Genomic DNA, 18392 nt, shown 5'->3' on the forward strand with positions numbered 1-18392 from the left:
TCTCAGCAGCGGCCGGCGGGGCTGGGGGGGGGCTTCCAGCCCTGGGGCGCTGCTGCTTTCTCACCTAACAACCCTCTGCCACAAGGAGAAATGACAGCAGCCAAGGAGCAAGGAGCCCCCAGCCCTGACATCTCAGTGACCACAATGACAGCCCGAGGTCCCACTCACCATCTTCAACTTTCTGATGGTGCAAAGATGGTGTGGACTTCCTTTAGATCTGAATTCTGATCTCCGGGGCTAGCGACCCACAGTGTGATAACTGGTGAGTCCAGGCAGCTCGCAAAGGTGAAGAGCCCAAGCACTGCAGTGTGCCTGCTGCAGAGCTAGGGTGTCTGGGCAGTTAGGTGTGGCCGCTGCCCTTGGGCGGACAATATTTTCAACTCAGGTTATCAGGACATAGTCACATCCCAAGAGGAGGGACATCCGTAACAGCAGCAACTGGCCCATGAATCACTGATGTTATATAACAGAACACCTGGGAGTTCTTGACTGGCATGTGACACCTCTTGACATGTGGAATGTTGATTACTATGACTCCTAGGGCCACCTCTGCTGCCTCCCTTAAACTCCTAGCCTAAGTCAGGGACAGTGGCTCACGCCTACAATGCAGCAGTACAGGAGGCTGAGGCAGGAGGATTGCAAGTTTGAGGCCAGCCTTGGCAACTTAGTGTCTCCAAATAAGTAAATAAATAAGGCTGAGGATGTGGCTCAGCATTTCTATCCCTGGTACCAAAACAAAAGGAAAAAAGTCCCAGCCCAATCACATGCTAAAAAATACTACACGTGGTTTAATGTGTTCAGAATTTCTGCTTCTGAGGACAGAAGCTTTCTGGAAATGGAGGTGGGTGACCGCTGTACAACTCTGGATATACTCGATGCCACAGAACTGTACTTTTAAACAAGGGTACATTTTTGTGATATCCATTTTGCCACAATAAAAAAATTTCTTGGGGAAAAAAATTGAAAACCTATTCTGCAGACTGCACTCCTGGGTACAGCAAACAGGCAAATGGAAGAGTGCAGATCCCCTGCCATACCTTAGTCTTAGCTACTCTCTTGAATCCAGGGATTTGATGCCAGCCCGGATAACACAGCACGGTTGTCTCAAAAGAGAGAAAAAAAGTCCAGACCAAAGAAAAACTTTGTACTTTCAATTTTACTTTTGACAAAAGGGGGTGTTATTGACTTTGTATGCCATCAACTAGTAAGGTGGTTAAAAGGAACCTAAGGCCAGGTGCGTGACATACTCTTGTAATCCTAGCGGCGCAGGAGGATCACACATGTAAGGCCAGCCTCAGCAAAAGCGAGGCACTAAGCGACTCAGTGAGACCCCCGTTTCTAAATAAAATACAAAATAGGGCTGGGGATGTGGCTCAGTTGTCGAGTGCCCCCGAGTTCAATCCCTGTTACCAAAAAAAAAAAAATCATTTTTTTTTAAATAAAAGGTACCTAAGGTATTTATTCTACAAGGAGAAAGTGGGGCACAGAGAAGAACACCCTGGGGCAGATCTAGCCCCATCTCCACCCCACTCCACAACTCTTTAGCCTTACTACTTACGCCTCTTTGTAGAAGAGCATAAATCCTAAGAGGTCCCGGAAGTCAGGAGGCCAGTACGGCTCCCATTTCAGCAAGATCTTGTCAAAAGATGTCTTAATGAAAGAAAATTTAAGTAATTCATTTTCACCTGGAAAAGTCAAAAAAAAAAAAAAATCAAGCTACTTCAGTAGGGAATAGTGTCAGGTTGAAGCTTGGGACCCCACACTTCCCGGAGGGCTGCCAGAGGGAGATGTCCACATGCTGTTCCCCAAACGGGTCTGGTCCCTGCAGCAGCAGAGCAGAGCACGGGTCTTGCTGAGGGTGAATTGGGGAGGCACTGGAAGCCAAGCGCAGGTTGTGCAACGTGGCTCTTCATGCCAACCAATTAATCGAGCAGACAAAGCTGAATAAGGGTGACAACTGGGTATCCCCAGCCTGTGTCCATGTGAGGACAACCAGCCCATGGCTATCTAGACAAGGACTTGGCAGAAGTAGCATTTGTCTGGATACAATGTTGCCTTGCTCATGGACTTGCAAGCTGACATGGGAGAGGATGCTCCTTCCCGGGCACAAAGACACACGCCAAATGACTTTGACAGACTGGGGACCAATAAACCTCGGAAAGACCCAGCTGAGTCATTCCCTGGGCCTGGGATGCAATCTCCCTCCTGCCCTCCACCCCAACCTAACCCTCGCAGAACAGCGTCCTGCCTCAAGGGGCCAATTCCCCAACAGGACCAGGGACAGCCTCCAGCCGCAGCAGCTGCAAAGACAGCACCCACCACACCCTCCTGCCTGGCTGGGCTCTCCCCGGTCAGCCTCCACCACAGCTGAGCTGGGCAACGGTCTGATCCTCCCGGTGCCATGCAAGACTTTGGACGACCGCTGCCTCCACTCCCCGGGGCTGCACAGAGGCTCTCCTGACCCCGTCCTCCGTCTTCCCTCTCTGCTCACAGGTGAGAGCCACACTGTTGTCAGAGGCCCTTCCTGCCTGCTTCTCCTCCTTCTCCCCTTTCTATTTCACGGGCATTACTCTCAGCACCCTTCCCACCCTCCCAGCTCTGTCTCGATGTTTGTTTCCCAGAGGACGCGGGTGGGAACGGGCATGCTGTCCACTCGGGAGCCTCGGCATCAGCACCAAGTCTGACACTTACACAAGAAGGTGCCACTCATTCATTCATGCAGCCTTTGCAGCATCTCCCAGCACCAGACGCAGAGAAGAGCGGTGCCGAACCCGCCTGTCACACGGCAAGTCGCACTCACCAGGACATAGTGGCGCCTCCTGCAGGCCAGTGCAGTGGCCAAGGAAGGACAGCCACATCACCTGGGCCACAGGCCCGGAGCGCCAGAGCAGCACAACTTACAAGATGCCTGGTCCCCGTTGGTCTTCAGGGCAATGTCATTCCTCTCCTGGCGCCCCTTGGTTCCAGAGACTTCTTCCATCTTGTGAATTTCCGACAGGCAGAGTTTGGGATTATAGTGGAAGAAGAGTTTCCCCTGAGTGATGGTGAGGTTGTGCTTGCTCCAGTCCCAGAGCTGCCTCAGGTTCTGGTTGTCCAAGGCGTAGAAAGAGTAATTCCTGCAGGAACACACATGTCCCGGTCACCTGGCGGCATCTCCTGCTCAGCTCTGAGAGGGCAGTGCTGGGCCGGGGGTCGATCTCATCCCGTGCTACAACCTCGGTGCCAACCACTTCCGGGGGCAGACTCCGGGAATATTTATCGGATAAGGAGAACGGGGAAGCCGGTTCATTTCTGTGGCCAGGAAGGAGTCTGAGCTCTGCCCTAGGGAAGGGGAGGTGAGACCATGGCTGGACGGAGACTGGGTTCGCAGGGAAGAGAGACTGAGAAAGAGGTGTCAGAGCTGGGAAAACCAAAGAAGGCCGCTCGGCCCCAGGGGAAGCCCAGCGGGCCCGGCCCCCAGTGCACTGCAGGCCACACCAATCCAGGAACACGGACTTCCTCCACAGGGAGCGGGGTCCTTCAAGGTTTTACTCTCCGTCAGCTCTGTGACCTGGTTAGATCTGAGCTTTAGAAAACCAGTGGCCACCAGCAGGTGACGGGTGGGAAAGGGGGAACGTCGAGACCCGCACTGTCATTCAGAAGCCATCAGCCTGTGTCACGTGGCTACTGAGCGCCTGGATGGGGGCCATCCCAAACTGTCCTGGAGGGGGAAAGCACGTCTCAAAGACTCAGCACAAGAAAACAGGTGTACGGCATCTTCTGGAGAATTCCTTTTTAAATTAATTCCATGTTGAAATAACCTTTTGGATATAATGGGTAGGAAAATCAATCTCACCTGTTTCTTTTCAAGTTTTTAAAGTGCAGCTACTGGGACATGTAAGTCCCGGGTGGGACCTGTACTGGGTTCCGCTGGACAGCAGGGCTCCAGCCTGGGAAAGCCTAGCCGGGAGGCACTGGACCATCCACAGGAAACACCAGAGCTGCAGCACAAAGGTGTTAGTGATGGCCGCACCCAGAAGCGGCCCACCTACCCGATCTCCAGCGTCTCTCCTCGAATCAGACGCAACTTCCGGAAGAAGGAGAGGGACACCAGAGCGTAGGATCGGCGGATTTTGAGATATCCTGAAATTTCTTCAATGAGGCCGAGGTTGGCCTCCAGCTCAGCCGCCAGATTGTCTGGGGGGGAGGGAGGGAGAGTGCTGTGAGCTCTGTAGAAGTCCTTTCATCTCCCCTAAAGAGGAGCCCACTGCCCAGGGGTCTCCAGACTTCTTCACACAAACCCGTCTTGCTGCTCCCCAATCAGCCAAGCATACCCCAGCCTCGTGACCTGGTGCTGGCCACCCCCTCGCCTGGGAATATTACCCCAGCATCTGCCTGGCTTCTCCCACCACCCTCTCTAAGCTTTCTTCCCTAGACCAGAAACTTCTTAAAATAGCAACCTGCTCTCTTCTCTGTTTCAGAGGTTGGCAAAGGACACTGTTTTATAGATAAAGATTTATTGGAACAGAGCTCTGCCCACTGGTTAACCTGCATGGACGACTGTTTTCATACTTAAAAGCACAGAGCCGAGATGTTATGATGGAGATTATGAGGCCCACATAGCTAAATACAGTCAGCCCCTGGCATCCATGGGCTCCAAACCCATGGGCTCAAGCAACTGAAGCTCAGAAAAAATTGGGGGGCTAAGGGGGGTGGAATTCATCTACACTGAACATGTAGAGATGTTGTTCTTGTCGTTACTCCATAGACAACACAGCATGTCAACTACCCTCACGGCATGTACATCATATAGGTATGACCAGTCTCTGGGCATGATTCAAAGTCTACGGGAGGCTGCGTGTAAGGTCTGTGCAAACAGGAACTTGAGCATCTATGGATGTGGGAATTCATGGGAGTCCTTTAATCTTGCTTAAGCCAGTTTAAGTTTTGGGTTCTGTCACACAAAACCACCATGTTCCCAACAGTTACAGTGTCAAAGTCTCATGCTAATCAATCCTCGCATGCTAAAGGACTCCCATCTTCACTACCTGGCCCTTCATAGGAGAAAATTACTATCTCTTACTGCATCCTCTACCTGTTTTGCTGGCCGTCACGGCCCCAAAGCTGAGCTTATTCTTTTAAATCCAGCCTGGCCAAGCGTTTGCCTTGTTGGCTGTCATTATTCAATCAGTGTTTTCTGGATAAATGAACGCACAGGGGACGAGAGTGTTTCTGGAAACATGGTCTGCTCTCTACAATAAGGCAGACTTGTTAAAAATGCAGATTCCTGATGCCCCAACTCTTAATTGGAAGATGAGAATTTCAGAGTAGATGGGGCCAGGCCCTGGGCTGTTCGAATTTTGAGGCAGACTAATGGCATACTACTGCTGATGACAGAGCCATTGAAGGGTGCTCCTAGATGACCTTAGGAACAAAGCCGCTTCCACAGCTCACAGGGAGCAGCCCACCCCCAGAGCACTCACTGCCCCCGCGGATGTTGATGATCAGGCTCCCGTTGACCACGGTGCAGCCTCGGAGCTCCTGGGCCGACGTCACCGAGTCGATGGTCTTCTCGCCTTCTAGGAGGTGACAGACCTTGGGACAGGGGCCCAGGCATGGGGTACACATCAAGCTGAGGTTGGAACAGAGAGAAAGAAGGGTCAGGGCACACAGGGCTCCCCCTACCTGACACAGCAGACCACAGGCTCCAAAGGGACCCAGTGACACACTTATGCGGTTACCCTAAGCAGCGTTCCTGACCTCGGCAGGAGCACTGAGCCAGATGTCCTGCGCATTACAGGCTCTGAGCAGCATCTCTGGGCTCCACTCATTCAACGCCAAGAGCATCCCTTCCTCAAGCTGTGTCAATCCACAATGTCCCCATGTGGGAGGGCAACAATTATCCTCAGGTAAAAACCACCACCCGAAGTGAGACACTTTCTGGCTACAGGCACCAATAAACTCCTGCAATCTTGCTTACGCCAGTGTAAGTTTTGGGTTCTGTCACACAAAACCACCATGTTCCCAACAGTTACAGTCTCAAAGTCTGTTTCCTCATGAGTAAAATAAAGAGACCACATAGAGCACGAAAAACACAGAAAACAAAAATTGTCATTTATGCTCTGATATTACTAGAATAAAAATCCACAAATAAGTGATTATTTACACATCTCGATGGATGCGGATCTTCAGACTTTAGTATTTAAGAAAAAAAAAAAAAAGTACAGTTCTCCCTCCATATCCATGGGTCTCACTCCTATGGATTCAACCACCCAAAGACAAAAACTATTCAGAAAAAAACTGCATCTATATAGCACATGTTCAGGCTTTTTGCTTGTTATGATCAATGAAGTGTAGCAACTTGTCATACATGTGCAAAAAATCCAAAACACTGCATTGCCAGCATGCCGGACAAGGACGCTCAATCTTGTAGTCTTTGTCAGGAGTGTTGGAAGTGTGAAGGGGACTTGTGGCAGCACCTAGATACCTTCAGGACGGGAACCGGTCACTGGTGCACCAACCCCATGAATAGAGGGTTGGAGCTTCCAGCGGCCCCACCTCCAGGGAGGGGCTGAAGGTGAAGTTCAGTCGTGCCTACAGATGGAGTCCCCATTAGGCATCAGAGCTGAGTGGAGTTCCCTGGATGGTGCCAGTCACATGGATGTGCCAGAAGGTAGCAGGCTCCGAGTCCACAGGGCAAAAGTTGGGTTGCCCTGCGTCCGCCTCTCCCAGACCTCCCCTGGGTGTCCCTTGTGGTGCAACTGCACCCGAGGGCTTATGTCAGCTCTGAGTCCTGCTAATGAATCACCAAACCCAAAGCATTTGTGAGAGACCCCCAACCTACAGCCAGTTGTCAGCAGTGTGGGTGTTCTGAGGACCCCCGAGTACACAAAGTTGGTATCCGAAGTAACAGCCGTCTTGTGGGGGATGGAGGCTTAAGCCCATAGAGTCTGGTGCTGACCACAGGTGGTCAATGTCGAATTGTGTGCAGTAGCCCCAGATGGTCAGAGCAGCTGGGCTGCAAACACAGCCACGACCAAATGTTTGAGTTCTTTCATTGTCTCTACACCTATGTGACAGGCAGGGCTCTGAGCCCAGGGCTGGCAAACCATGGCCCACAGGCCAGGTCCAGCTGGCCACCTGCTTTTTCAAATACCATTCTACTGAGCACAGCCACGCCCCTTGGTTACGAAGCTCCTCAGCCTGCTGTTGACTGTGGAGCCCACACTGAGTCACTGCAGTGGAGGACATATTCACTCTCTGGCCTGTCGCCAACCCCAGCTCCCTGCTACCCTAGTGGGAAATGACGAGTGGCCACAAGTTCTTTGCTGTTCTTGCGGCCTCTCCCACCAGGAAGGGCTGTTCTGCACCTGTGGAATCTTGGCTGGACCGTGTGACTCTCTGAGGCCACTGAGATATTAGCAAATGTGATGCACGTGGAGGCTTAAAGAGCTCTTTGAGTTTGGGGCCTGTTTTTCTTGGCTACTGGGGTGAAAGATCTCATGGAGAGGGGCCCCAGGTGACCGAGAGAAGTGATCCTAAACCATACAGCCACCACCAACCAGCCCTGGCCAAACTAAGCTGCAGGCAACAAACAAAACCTCAGAATGCAGAGTCGCCTTACACCAGGAGGCACCGTGGGTGACTCCTCACACAGCAAAAGCTGACGGATGTCACAAAGCTCATGACCCAGGGGGGACAACAGAAATATCAGCTAGTGAAACATGCTGTGAAACGAGTTAAGAAACAGGTGCCACAAGTAGGAGATGTGTCCTCTGTGCAGGTGACTTCAGACCTGCAGGATGGACAGGAGTCCCTCATCCAGGGACTGAGGGACCGACTCATTCTCCATGCAGGTGACTTCTAAGTTACAACTTGCAGGACGGAAGAGTCCCTCATCCAGGGACTGAGGGACGAGGCATTCTAGGAGAGAGCAGCTGGTGCTGAGGCAGAGGAAAGAAGGGGGACGGAAAGGCTGGAGGGAAGTCCCAAGGCTACAGCAGGAGGGAGGCAGCAGGGATGGAGCCTCTGGGAACCTGAGGGGCCTTGGAGGTGCACATCGGAGGGGTGAGACCCTGGGGGCTCCAGGCATGATCAGGTGGCTGGTGTTTAGAGCTCCCACAGGGCTGGGGTGGTGCAGCTCAGTGGCAGAGCCCTGGCCTAGGACGTGCGAGGTCCTGGGTTCCTTCCCCAGCACGGCAGAGAAGGAAAAAGGTCACTTGGGCCACGATGTGTAACTGAAGCAGGATGGTGACCAAAGAGGACGTTCCAGGTGTTTGGTGCAGACACGAGGGAGACTCGGATGGAGTTGGGCAGGGATCTGATGAGCAGGGGCGAGCGGGGTGGGAGACAGTCGAGGACTGGGGGTAACCCCCCCTCTTCCCAACAGACACCCACACACACACCAAGTTTCTGGTTCCCCTTATCTCAGGAAGGCGCAGCCTGCTGATCCACCGGCACTCTGGGTGACCACAGATGGGATGCATTTTGATCAATTGATGGGACTTCCCAGAACCCTGCTTCAAATACACCAAGAACTGCATCCCAGATAAGCCACCCAGAATGGGGAAAAACATATCTGGTCCTCCTTGATATCAAACCACATTAGAAAACACAATAGTACTACAAAGGCCTCCATAAAATAAAATAAAAAATATTTCTGAAGCTTTTAACTACAAAGTAAAATGATGCAGTACTTTTATGGGAAGCCCTCGCTTGGCCCCAGCTGTCACCTCCCCAGGGAGATGCTGGCCGTTTCTTAGAGAGGTGGCTTTTGTTTGCTTCTTCTGGGTGGTGCTAGGATAGAGCCCAGGGCCTCCCACCTGCTAGGCCAGCGCTGACCACTAAGCCACGCCCTGGTGCTTTTGGGGGTTTGTTCTAAGTTTTAACACACCTTTAATGAGAGTATCAAAAGAAGTTGCTGTATTTCTCAGGCCTTCAATACAGTGAGGGGGAAATGCCTTTATTTAAAGCCAATTATCTTTTATTTCGTTTTGGGGGCTGAGGGTACCAAGGATTGAACCCAGAGGCACTCAACCACTGAGCCTCATCCCCAGCCCTACTTTGTATTTTATTTAGAGACAGGGTCTCACTGAGTTGCTTAGCACCTTGCTTTTGCTGAGGTTGGCTTTGAACTTAAGATACTCCTGCCTCAGCCTCCCGAGCCACGGGGATTACAGGTATGCACCACCGTGCCCAGCTTAAAGCTGATGTCTTTTAAACAAACATCTCCCCCTAAGTCATTAAAACCCTGTCTCTATTCAAATTGGGAGGGAGGGGGAGAGAAATGAATCAAAAGGAATATGATCATTTTCCCAGCCTTACTGTTAAACTGACCAGGAAAAAATAAGTTCCATCCAGTAAGCAAAGGTGACATAAAGGGTTATTTTCAGTCAACAAGACCACTTGACTTTTTTTTTAATGAATCAAAAATGAATAACACAAAACATGTTGTACTTTCAGGTTTCATAAACACTAAAGAAAGGTTCATAAGAACTGAAATAAAGATTGTTTTCCTTCCTGCCCTCTCCACTCAGGGAAATAAAATTTCCCACCAGAACACTCTCGCTTGGCTAATTCTCAAGTCTGAAGAGTAAGATTTTTTACGTAAGCAGGTCAGCCCGAGGCCACCCGACATGCGTCTGTTTCTGATTTGTTTTTCTGTTGTTTTGTGGTGAAGTTTTTTTTTTTTTAAACCCTCAACACAAAAACCAGGAAACAGATTTTTAAAGCGTGGTTATGACCCCAGACACTGAAATCTCTCTTCTTAGAAACTAAAGACATGATCACAAACCTATGGCATGTGTAGAAAATTTGGCTTGAGGCCAGAGAGAAAGCCCTGCTGTTTCCCACCCAAACTGTAGGAAATGGTTCGCACTCTCCTTCCAAGGACAAAGGCCTAGGAATGCAGCAGAAGCAGGTCTCTTCCTCCTGGGGACATCATGGGCTGACACCATCACTGTCAGCTTCACGTAGGGAGACATGGAAAGCCTCAGTCACATCCTTGGCTTAACAAGGAGGCAACCACCTCAGGGAGGACCTTGGAGGGTCCCAGGGGAAAGGAAGGACATCTACCCTCATGTTCCTTGCTAGCGAAAGAATGGGGTGTGAGACCTGGAGATACTAGTCCTTTAGAGAAAATGTTTGCTCACTCCTGCACCAGAGCCCAGGACCCAAACAGGGGAAAAAATGTCACCTAGAGACCCAAGCGTATCCCTGGGCAGAGCACTCCACAGCAGCAACCTCGCTCGGGGCCAAGAAGCTCTGGTTTTGCATACAGTGTGAACAGGCAAACCATCAGCACCAATTCTACCCATGGCTGACAGTGTTGGGCGTGATCAGCAGCCCATGCTCCTTCCCCTCGGGGCCCTCCTCCTCCACCCCACGGAAGACTCACTTGCTGGAGTTCATGGTGTAGCCCGAAGGACATTCGGGGATGCATTTGTTGTTGTGGATGACGTACTGGTGGCAGCCCGGGCGGCGGGAGTTCTTGCATCTGTTGTGCAGATCCTGGCAGAAGCTGAAGTTCACGCAGCGCCAGTCCTGGAAGTGGTAGTAGGGGGGCGGGCAGGTCTCCACGCACCTGCCGTCCAGGTAGAAGTTGCGGCAGGCAACACACTTGGTGGGATCATCGGGCTCGGAACAGTTGCCCAAGCATTCGCTGTGGCAGCAGAGCCCTTCGGCGGTACAGCCGTGCGACTTACAGATGGTCGGGCAAACTGGAGAGGGGGAGAGAGCACAGCTGGTCACTGATGTGCCCATTTTGTCTGCACGTGCAGCAGCTATGGCCCTGGAGTGGGAGCCAAGCAAAATAACAAAACAGCCACAGCTCCACACTCCCGCCGCGTGCCAGGCCCATCGATGAACCCACTGAAGCTTCAGAACCAGTGCCGAGCCTGGAATACCAACACCACACAGGGCAGGGGGCAGGGAGACCCCAACATCTGCCAATTTCTAGGGTCCACTGAGGTCACCCACAAGAAGCCACGGAAGAGAGTTGGCAAGATGTGTGTGGTAGCATTCCATTAAACAGAATGTCCAACTGTAGGTGCAATCTATATCTATCAAAGATACAAAGTAGCAAATAACGTCAAAGGCACCAATAACAGAAACATGCAGAACTAGGAAGTGTGAAGTGTGAGAACTTATTACCTGGTGTTTGGCATAATTTGATCATAGTCTTACACAATTTTTAATAATGCCTGAGTTTAACAAATGGCTAGCAAATTTCCTGAGAATACCACCATTGGCTCTAGAGAGCCAGATTCACCCCAACTGTGAAGTGGATACGTTATCTTCATGTTTTCCACTCACAGATGGGGAAACTGAAGGCACAGGGTTAAGTGCCGCGCCCCCCCCCAAAAAAAAAAATTTCTTTTGCAAACATTTGCTTAAGCTGATGTAGTTGCTGCGGCCCCTGCAGGGGGCTGGGGGGTTCTCACAGCCCCTGCCTGTGGAAGCACAAAGTCGGCTGAAGGAGGCATGTTGCTTAAACACAGGAACGTGTGAACGGGTGGACAGAGGATGGAAGGGAGATATGATCCAATAGGAAGGAGAAGCCCTGCAGGTGAGTGGGGAGCCTGTCTGCAGACGTGGCTGGAGGAACCTTCTTGTTGGAAGCTACTGAACCCAAGGCTGGCCTCCACCCAGCTTCCTCCACCGCTGGTCACACCTGCCCTTTCTCCCAGGACCCCTCTACTCATGGCTGCCTGGTTACCTCTCAACTTCAGCCCCTTGGCATCTGTCCTGGGCACCCCCTTCCCAGGCTCCCGACAGCTTCACAGAAGCCAGACGGCCCTTGGCCACAGGCCTGGCCTCTTCTCCAAGGTGTTGCCCTCCCATGCTCCCAGCACCGTCTAAACATGGCTTGGAAGCCAGGGGCTGTTATTCATCCAAAATCAGGCTCTGTAATTACTACAGCGAACTTTCCCACCAGCCAGACCCAGGGAACAGGAGCATCCCTGAGGTCCCTCCACCCCGAGCGGCACTGTCCAGCTGAACCGTCAGGGATGATGGAAATGGTCCTTCTCTGTGCTGACCAGCACAGCAGCCACTGCCCCTCCGTGCTATGGATGCAGCAAGTGCAAACTTGCTAAAACACACGTAGCATAAATTTGGCATCTTGACCGTTTGAAGTCTGCAGTCTGGGGGCATTAAGGACATCACTGTGCAATGGGGGTCACCACTACCCACCTCCAGGACTGTCACATCTGCCCAAGCTGAAACTGAAACTCTGCCCCTGTCAAACTCCCCAGCCCTTGCCCAGCCTGGCACCACAGTTCCACTTTCCATCTGTGTCAATCTGCCAACTCTAGGGACCTCCTGAGGGTGGACTCCTTTGTCCGTTTGTGGAAATCTAGCCGATTTCACGTAGCAAAATGTCCCCACGGTTCACCCATGGTGCAGCAGGCACCGCGCCCTCCTTCCCTTCAGCAGTTGAATGACAGCCCATTGTGTGGACAGCCGCGGCGGTTTATCCATTCATCCATGAACGGCCACTTAGCCGGCTTTTGCCTTTTGGCTTCTGTGAGCCATGCTGCTGTGAACACGGACGGGTGTGCAAAGGTTCCTCACGTCCCTGCCTTGACTCTTCCATGCAATGCACCTCGAAGTGGAGTTTCAGGATCGAATGCTGATCCTAGTCATCTCCTGATGACCGCCTACCATTTTCCAGTGACTGAACCACTTTGTATTCCAGTCAACAGTACACAAAAGTTCCAATTTCTCCTGAAGGACTAAACTTCTAACTGTATTTCATTTAATTTTTTCCCCAATTTTAATTGCCACAGTGATTTACCACCTCCTCATGACACAGTGCAGCCTTAGAAAATAAAAATAAACTCCTTGCCAACGTCTACATGCCCCATGGGGCCTAGTCCCTGCTAGCCTCACTGAGCCCTCCCAGCCCAGGGCAGCAGTGTGCTGGCTCCCTCCTGCCCGACACACCCAGGCTTGGTTCTACCACAGGCCCTTTGCATCTGCTATTCTAAATGGCTGGAGTATCCTACCCATTGTCCCTTCATGACCAACCCCTTCTCATCCTTCAGGTCCCAACTCATTACCAAGATCCTTCCAAAGGAATTTGCCTCTAGTTCTCCAACCAAGCTCCAAAACATTCTCTTATTAAAGTTTCCATATAGCATTTATCACTCTTAAAAAAATCCAAGATAATTTTTCAACTATTTGTCTAGAGGGAATTCCCAGGGCACAGGGTTACTGCACCACTCCTAAAATAGGTATCCAGCAGGAGCTCAGGAGAGACACTTGCCCAATGAGGGGGAGGTGCAAAGGAAGGACTTTGGGGGAAACTCCAATTCTTAGTCAGTGGCTCAAGAATTCATTCAAGAATGCCCAATAGGAGACCCCCCCCCAAGTCCTGAATGTAGCTAAGTGCATATTCTGCTTTAGATGAATCCCGAAAGATTTCAACACCTCCAATAAGAGCAAGTCTGGGGGAGGAGACCTACGAGTGTCTGAAGTGTTTAAGGCCACACAGCTACTTACAGGCAGGTAAGTAGCATTATCTCCTTTCTACAGTGGCAAGAAGACAGGTCCAGCAGATAAGTAGCAGGACCCATGATGGACTCTCCAACTTTGGCTCTGCATCTGATACGGCTGGGTGGGAAAAATGACCAGGGACTGTGGCCTCCTGCAGGATCCACGGACTGAGGAGCCACAGGCATCCAATGCATTCAGCTTTAGAGACCGGACACCATGCCCCCTAACTGGCATACCAGGAAGATTTCCTTGGTGCACCAATGGCAGTCTTAATTTCCTCGTCCATAATAAAATGGGATAAGCATCTCCTATGTGCTGTTAAGATTATTACAAGAATTCAATGGGATGATCTTCAAAAAGCACCAAAATTCCAAGAACACCTGCAAATACCTAAATTAGTGGATGTTCATGTCTGTCTGCGAAACGGTGTAGTATTTACATAGAACTTACATACATGCTACTGTGGACTTTAAATCCTCTCCAGATAAATTATAATACCTAGCACCACTTAAATGCTATGAATAGTTGCTTTGCTGTACTATTTGGGGAATACCGAAAAAAATGTCTGCAGGACAGGTGTTTTTTTTTTTCCTGGCTAGTTCTGACCCACAGTTGAACGCGAAGATGTGGGACGTGAGGTTGTGGAAAGCCAACTGCATAATCATCATTGTCGTCATTATCAGTGTCACTAATACTGATCTGTCTGGGTGATCTGAGGGCCGAGACTCAATTGGAGGAAGCAATATATAAAGCAGACAATAATCTAGGGTCACAAAGACCGGCTCTGGCAGGGCACATGTAAGAGCAGGAAAGAGCCATTTCCTGGGCTGGGGCTGTATGGGAGGGCTGGCCCTTTCATTCATAAGAGTCATCATCAAAGCCCTAATAAAATGACTTCCCAAACACACAAGTCTTCCAGTCTGGACAATGCGAGGAAGGGCTCCCAACACTTGCCAGCAAAGCCAGCGACCAGCCAGACGTTTCAGTCTCAGACGGTGCACTACCCGATTCCACTTACAGGACATCCTGGAAAGAGCAAGACCACAGTGACAACAGGCTGCCAAGGGACCACCTGGGGCTGCTGGGAAGGGCACAGGACTTTGGAGTGGGGGCCGTCCCCTATCTTTTTTTCTTTGGAGGGGGATGGTACTGGAGATTGAGCTCAGGGTATCCAACTACTGAGCCACATCCCAGCCCTATTTTGTATTTAGAGACAGGGTCTCACTGAGTTGCTTAGCACCTCACCATTGCTGAGGCTGGTTTTGAACTCGCCATCCTCCTGTCTCAGCCTCCGGAGGTGCTGGGATTACAGGCGTGCGCCATCATGCCCAGCTCTGTTCCCCACCTTGATGGTGCTTATCGTTACCTATGTACCTGGAGGGGAGGGGGAGAGAGGCTGATGAGTGGCACTAGAGTGGGAGGGCAGGGGTGTGGCTCAGTGCAGAGCACTTATCCACCTCTCATGAGGCCCCGGTTCCATCCCCAGCTCCAGAGAGTTCAGGAAAAGAAGCAAGCAAGCCAGGAGGGAAGGCAGAGGAGGGAGGATCGAGAGGCCCCAGGTGCTGGTGCATGGTGGGGTGAATACAGATACCATGCACTATACATCTCAAAGCACGGGAAAAACAGATTTAGAAAGTTTTTACCATAAAGAAATGTCTAATGTTCAAGAAGATAAATATGGTTCTTCCATATGTTTGGCTTGCAGTGCTGGGGATGAGCTGAGGGCCACGTGCGTGCCAGGCAAGTGCTCTACCTGAGCTACACCCTCAGCCTAGGGAGATAAATATGTTTACCCTGATTTAAACACTATCCAATGCATACAGGTATCCATAGATTAGGTGGTGTGACATTAATGTGCATAATTTTTATGCTTTTATGTACCTTAAAAATTCACAGAACTTTACACTAAGATGGATGGATTTTACTACATGTAAGTTATACTTTTAAATGAGTTTAAAAGGATATTTATTCATGTGTCCTTTTAGAAGGAACACAAAAATGCACACAATTTGTTGTTTACTATGTATGTGTACTATCCACTTTTTTTTTTTTTGACAGGGTCTTGCTAAGTTGCCCAGGCTAGCCTTGAACTTGTGATCTTCCTGCCTATATCTAGTTTTAAAAGCCTCTCCTAGGCAAATAAGCAAATGTTATTGATCAGTGACATGATTCTACCCTGAAATATCCCAGCAGCAACTACAAAAGAATATTTGAGAAATCAAATACCTTGCACAAAGTCTTTTAAGATAATTTTTCTCATTCTTCTACACATGGATAACCAGTGTTCCAAGCACCATTTATTAAAAAAAGACTGTCTTTTCTCCGATGTATATTTTTGGCACCTTTGTTGAGGATCGGATGACTATAGCTATGTGGGTTAGTCCGTGTGTCTTCTATTCTTACCACTGGTCTGTATCTGCTTTTATGCCACACCAGTTTTTGTTTCGGTAGCTCTGTGGTATAATTTGAAGTCAGATATTGTGATGCTTCCAGCATTACTTTTTTGGGCTTAAAATTGCTTTGGCTATTCTGGGTCTTTTGTTCTTCCAAATGAATTTTAAGACTTTTTTCTAGTTCTGTGAAGAATGTCATTGGCATTTTGATGGAAATTGCCTTGTAGGTTGCTCTGGTAATATGGCCATTTTAGCATCAGTTCTGCCTATCCATGAATGTGGGAGGTCTCTCCGTGTTCTTGTGTTTTCTTGTTTCTTTCTTCAACGCTCTCGTTGTACAGGTTTTCCACTTCCTTGGTTAGATTGATTCCTAACTATCTTAAATTTTTTTTGAGTAATTTGATTTTTGTATGTTGATTCGATAACCAGCCACCTTTGCTGATTTGTATCTGACCTCTAGAAGTCTCCTGGTGGAGTTTTTATTTATTTATTTATTTTGTAAGTATAGGATCTTATCAGCTGCAGATTAATAATTTTTCTTCCTTTTTTAAAAAACTTTTTTTATCCCTATTATTCCCTTCTCTTGCCTAGATAGTTATCTCTCACTCTGCACAAAACTCAAAATGGATCAAAGACCTAGGAATCAGACCAGAAACTGCAACTCCTGGAAGAAACATAGGGTGGCACACAGGTACAGACAACAACTTTCTCAATATGACCCCTGAAGCTCAGGAAATAATGCCAAGAGTTAATACATGGGGTGGCATCAAATGAAAATCACTTCCTTTGCTGTGCAGAGGTGTTAAGAATGTGAAGAGACAACCCCCAGAATGGGAAAGAATCTTTGCTAGTCTTCTGACAGAAGATTAATATACAGAGCATGTAAGAAACTTAACACAAAAAATCCAAAATAACCCAATTAATAAATGGGCAAATGAACTAAACAGACACTCTGCAAAAGAAAAAAAAATATGAATGGTCAACAAATATGAAAAAAAATGGTCAATCTCATTAGCAGTTAGGAATGCAAATAAAAACTACCCTGAGATTTCATCTCACTCCAGTCAGAAGAGCAGTTTTGAACACAAAAAGTAATTAATGCTAGAGGGGACATGGAAAAAAAAAAAAAAGGAAAACTTAGACTGTCGGAGGGATTATATAAAGAAGTTGTGAAAATGGTGCCAATCAGTGTAGAGGTTTTTCAAAAGACTAAGCATGGAACCAACACATGACCCAGCTATACCACTCCTTGGTTATTTATCCTAAAGAATTAAAGTCAGCATAGTACAGTGATAATATTCATACCCATGTTTATAGCAGCACAATTCACAACAGCCAGACTATGGAAACAGTCTAGGTGTCTGGCAATGGATGAATAGGTAATGAAAATACGATATATGCACACAATAGTGTTTTATTCATCCATAAAGAATGAAATGATGTCATCTGCAGGGAAACAGACTTCAGAGCATTGTGCTAAGTGAAATAAGCCAAACTCAAAGTCAAGGGTCGTATGTTCTCCCGTGAAAATTAAAGAAAAAGGAAAAGAAAGGTGGGGGTGGGGTGATCTCATGAAAATCAAAAGGACATCAGTTAAGTAGAAGAAAGAGACCAGGGGAAGAAAGAGGGAAAGGGGAAATATGGGGGAACAATGTTGGCAAAATTATCCTGTTACATTGTGTGCATGTGTGAATATGTAATGAATCCCTCTGCTGTGTACAACTATAATGCAGAAAAATGTGGAAAATCATTTTTGCTTTATTACAAAAGAAATCACAGGTGCACAGGTGTAGGTCCATTTGAATAAATGCTTTCTTCTTTGACTGACTCCTCAATAAACTGTTGGCATTTCATCTTTCTTTTTTCAAATACCCCAGTGTGATAGATACTGTCATAGATATTTGTGGAAAATGGGAAAGCTGTGTGGTATTGCATAAGCATCAAACACAGGTGACTCAGAATTGACACCCCTAACCTCAACAAATTCAGCCTAGCAATGCTCCCACATCTCCCAGGTTCCACGGGAGGTTGGGGGAGAGGGTATTGGGAGGGGGAGAGAGAAAATAAAAATCAGAGTGGAAGACAGCTAGGGTTCAATTTGCGCATTAGTTTTCTTTCAGGTAAAATGCAAGTCGTTTGTCTTGCTGAGCTATAAGGTATATTTCTTCTGAAGGATTCCAGTCACAGATGTTTCAAATAGCATTGCCAATAATAGAGGGGTAAATCAACACATGCTTCCGGATATGATATGGGCAGGATGGTCATGTCTTCTTTCCAAAGAAAATCTAATTTAAGAACATTCTATAAAATAACTGGCCCGTGCTCTTCAACATTGTCACAAAAGAAAAAAAAAAAAACAAGGAATTCTATAGACTAAAACAGATTAGAATAGCAACTAAATGCAAAATATGACCCCAGGCTGAAACTTGGAGGGGGGTGGGGGGCATTACCGTTTTTCAATGAAGGACAATATCGGGACCACTGATGAGATTTAACGGATTAAAATGTCGTGTGGGTGTTAAT

The 18392-nt window shown here is 48.7% G+C and overlaps 1 protein-coding gene across 3 annotated transcripts in view; it reads right to left on the reverse strand.

The window, feature by feature from the left end:
* The window catches only part of Insr (insulin receptor), a 120404-nt gene that overhangs the window by 31839 nt on the left and 70173 nt on the right, over positions 1–18392 (reverse strand). For all 3 annotated transcript variants that reach the window (XM_048812880.1, XM_048812873.1, XM_048812867.1), the window contains exons 3-7: positions 10376–10697; positions 5463–5611; positions 4032–4176; positions 2902–3116; positions 1559–1685 (exon numbers count right to left, since the gene is read on the reverse strand). In XM_048812880.1, coding sequence (XP_048668837.1) covers positions 1559–1685; positions 2902–3116; positions 4032–4176; positions 5463–5611; positions 10376–10697 — 958 coding nt within the window. The remainder of the gene's footprint in view (positions 1–1558; positions 1686–2901; positions 3117–4031; positions 4177–5462; positions 5612–10375; positions 10698–18392) is intronic.

The sequence above is a fragment of the Marmota marmota genome, unplaced genomic scaffold (genome assembly GCF_001458135.2).
Source record: "Marmota marmota marmota unplaced genomic scaffold, marMar, whole genome shotgun sequence".
Lineage (NCBI taxonomy): Eukaryota > Metazoa > Chordata > Mammalia > Rodentia > Sciuridae > Marmota > Marmota marmota.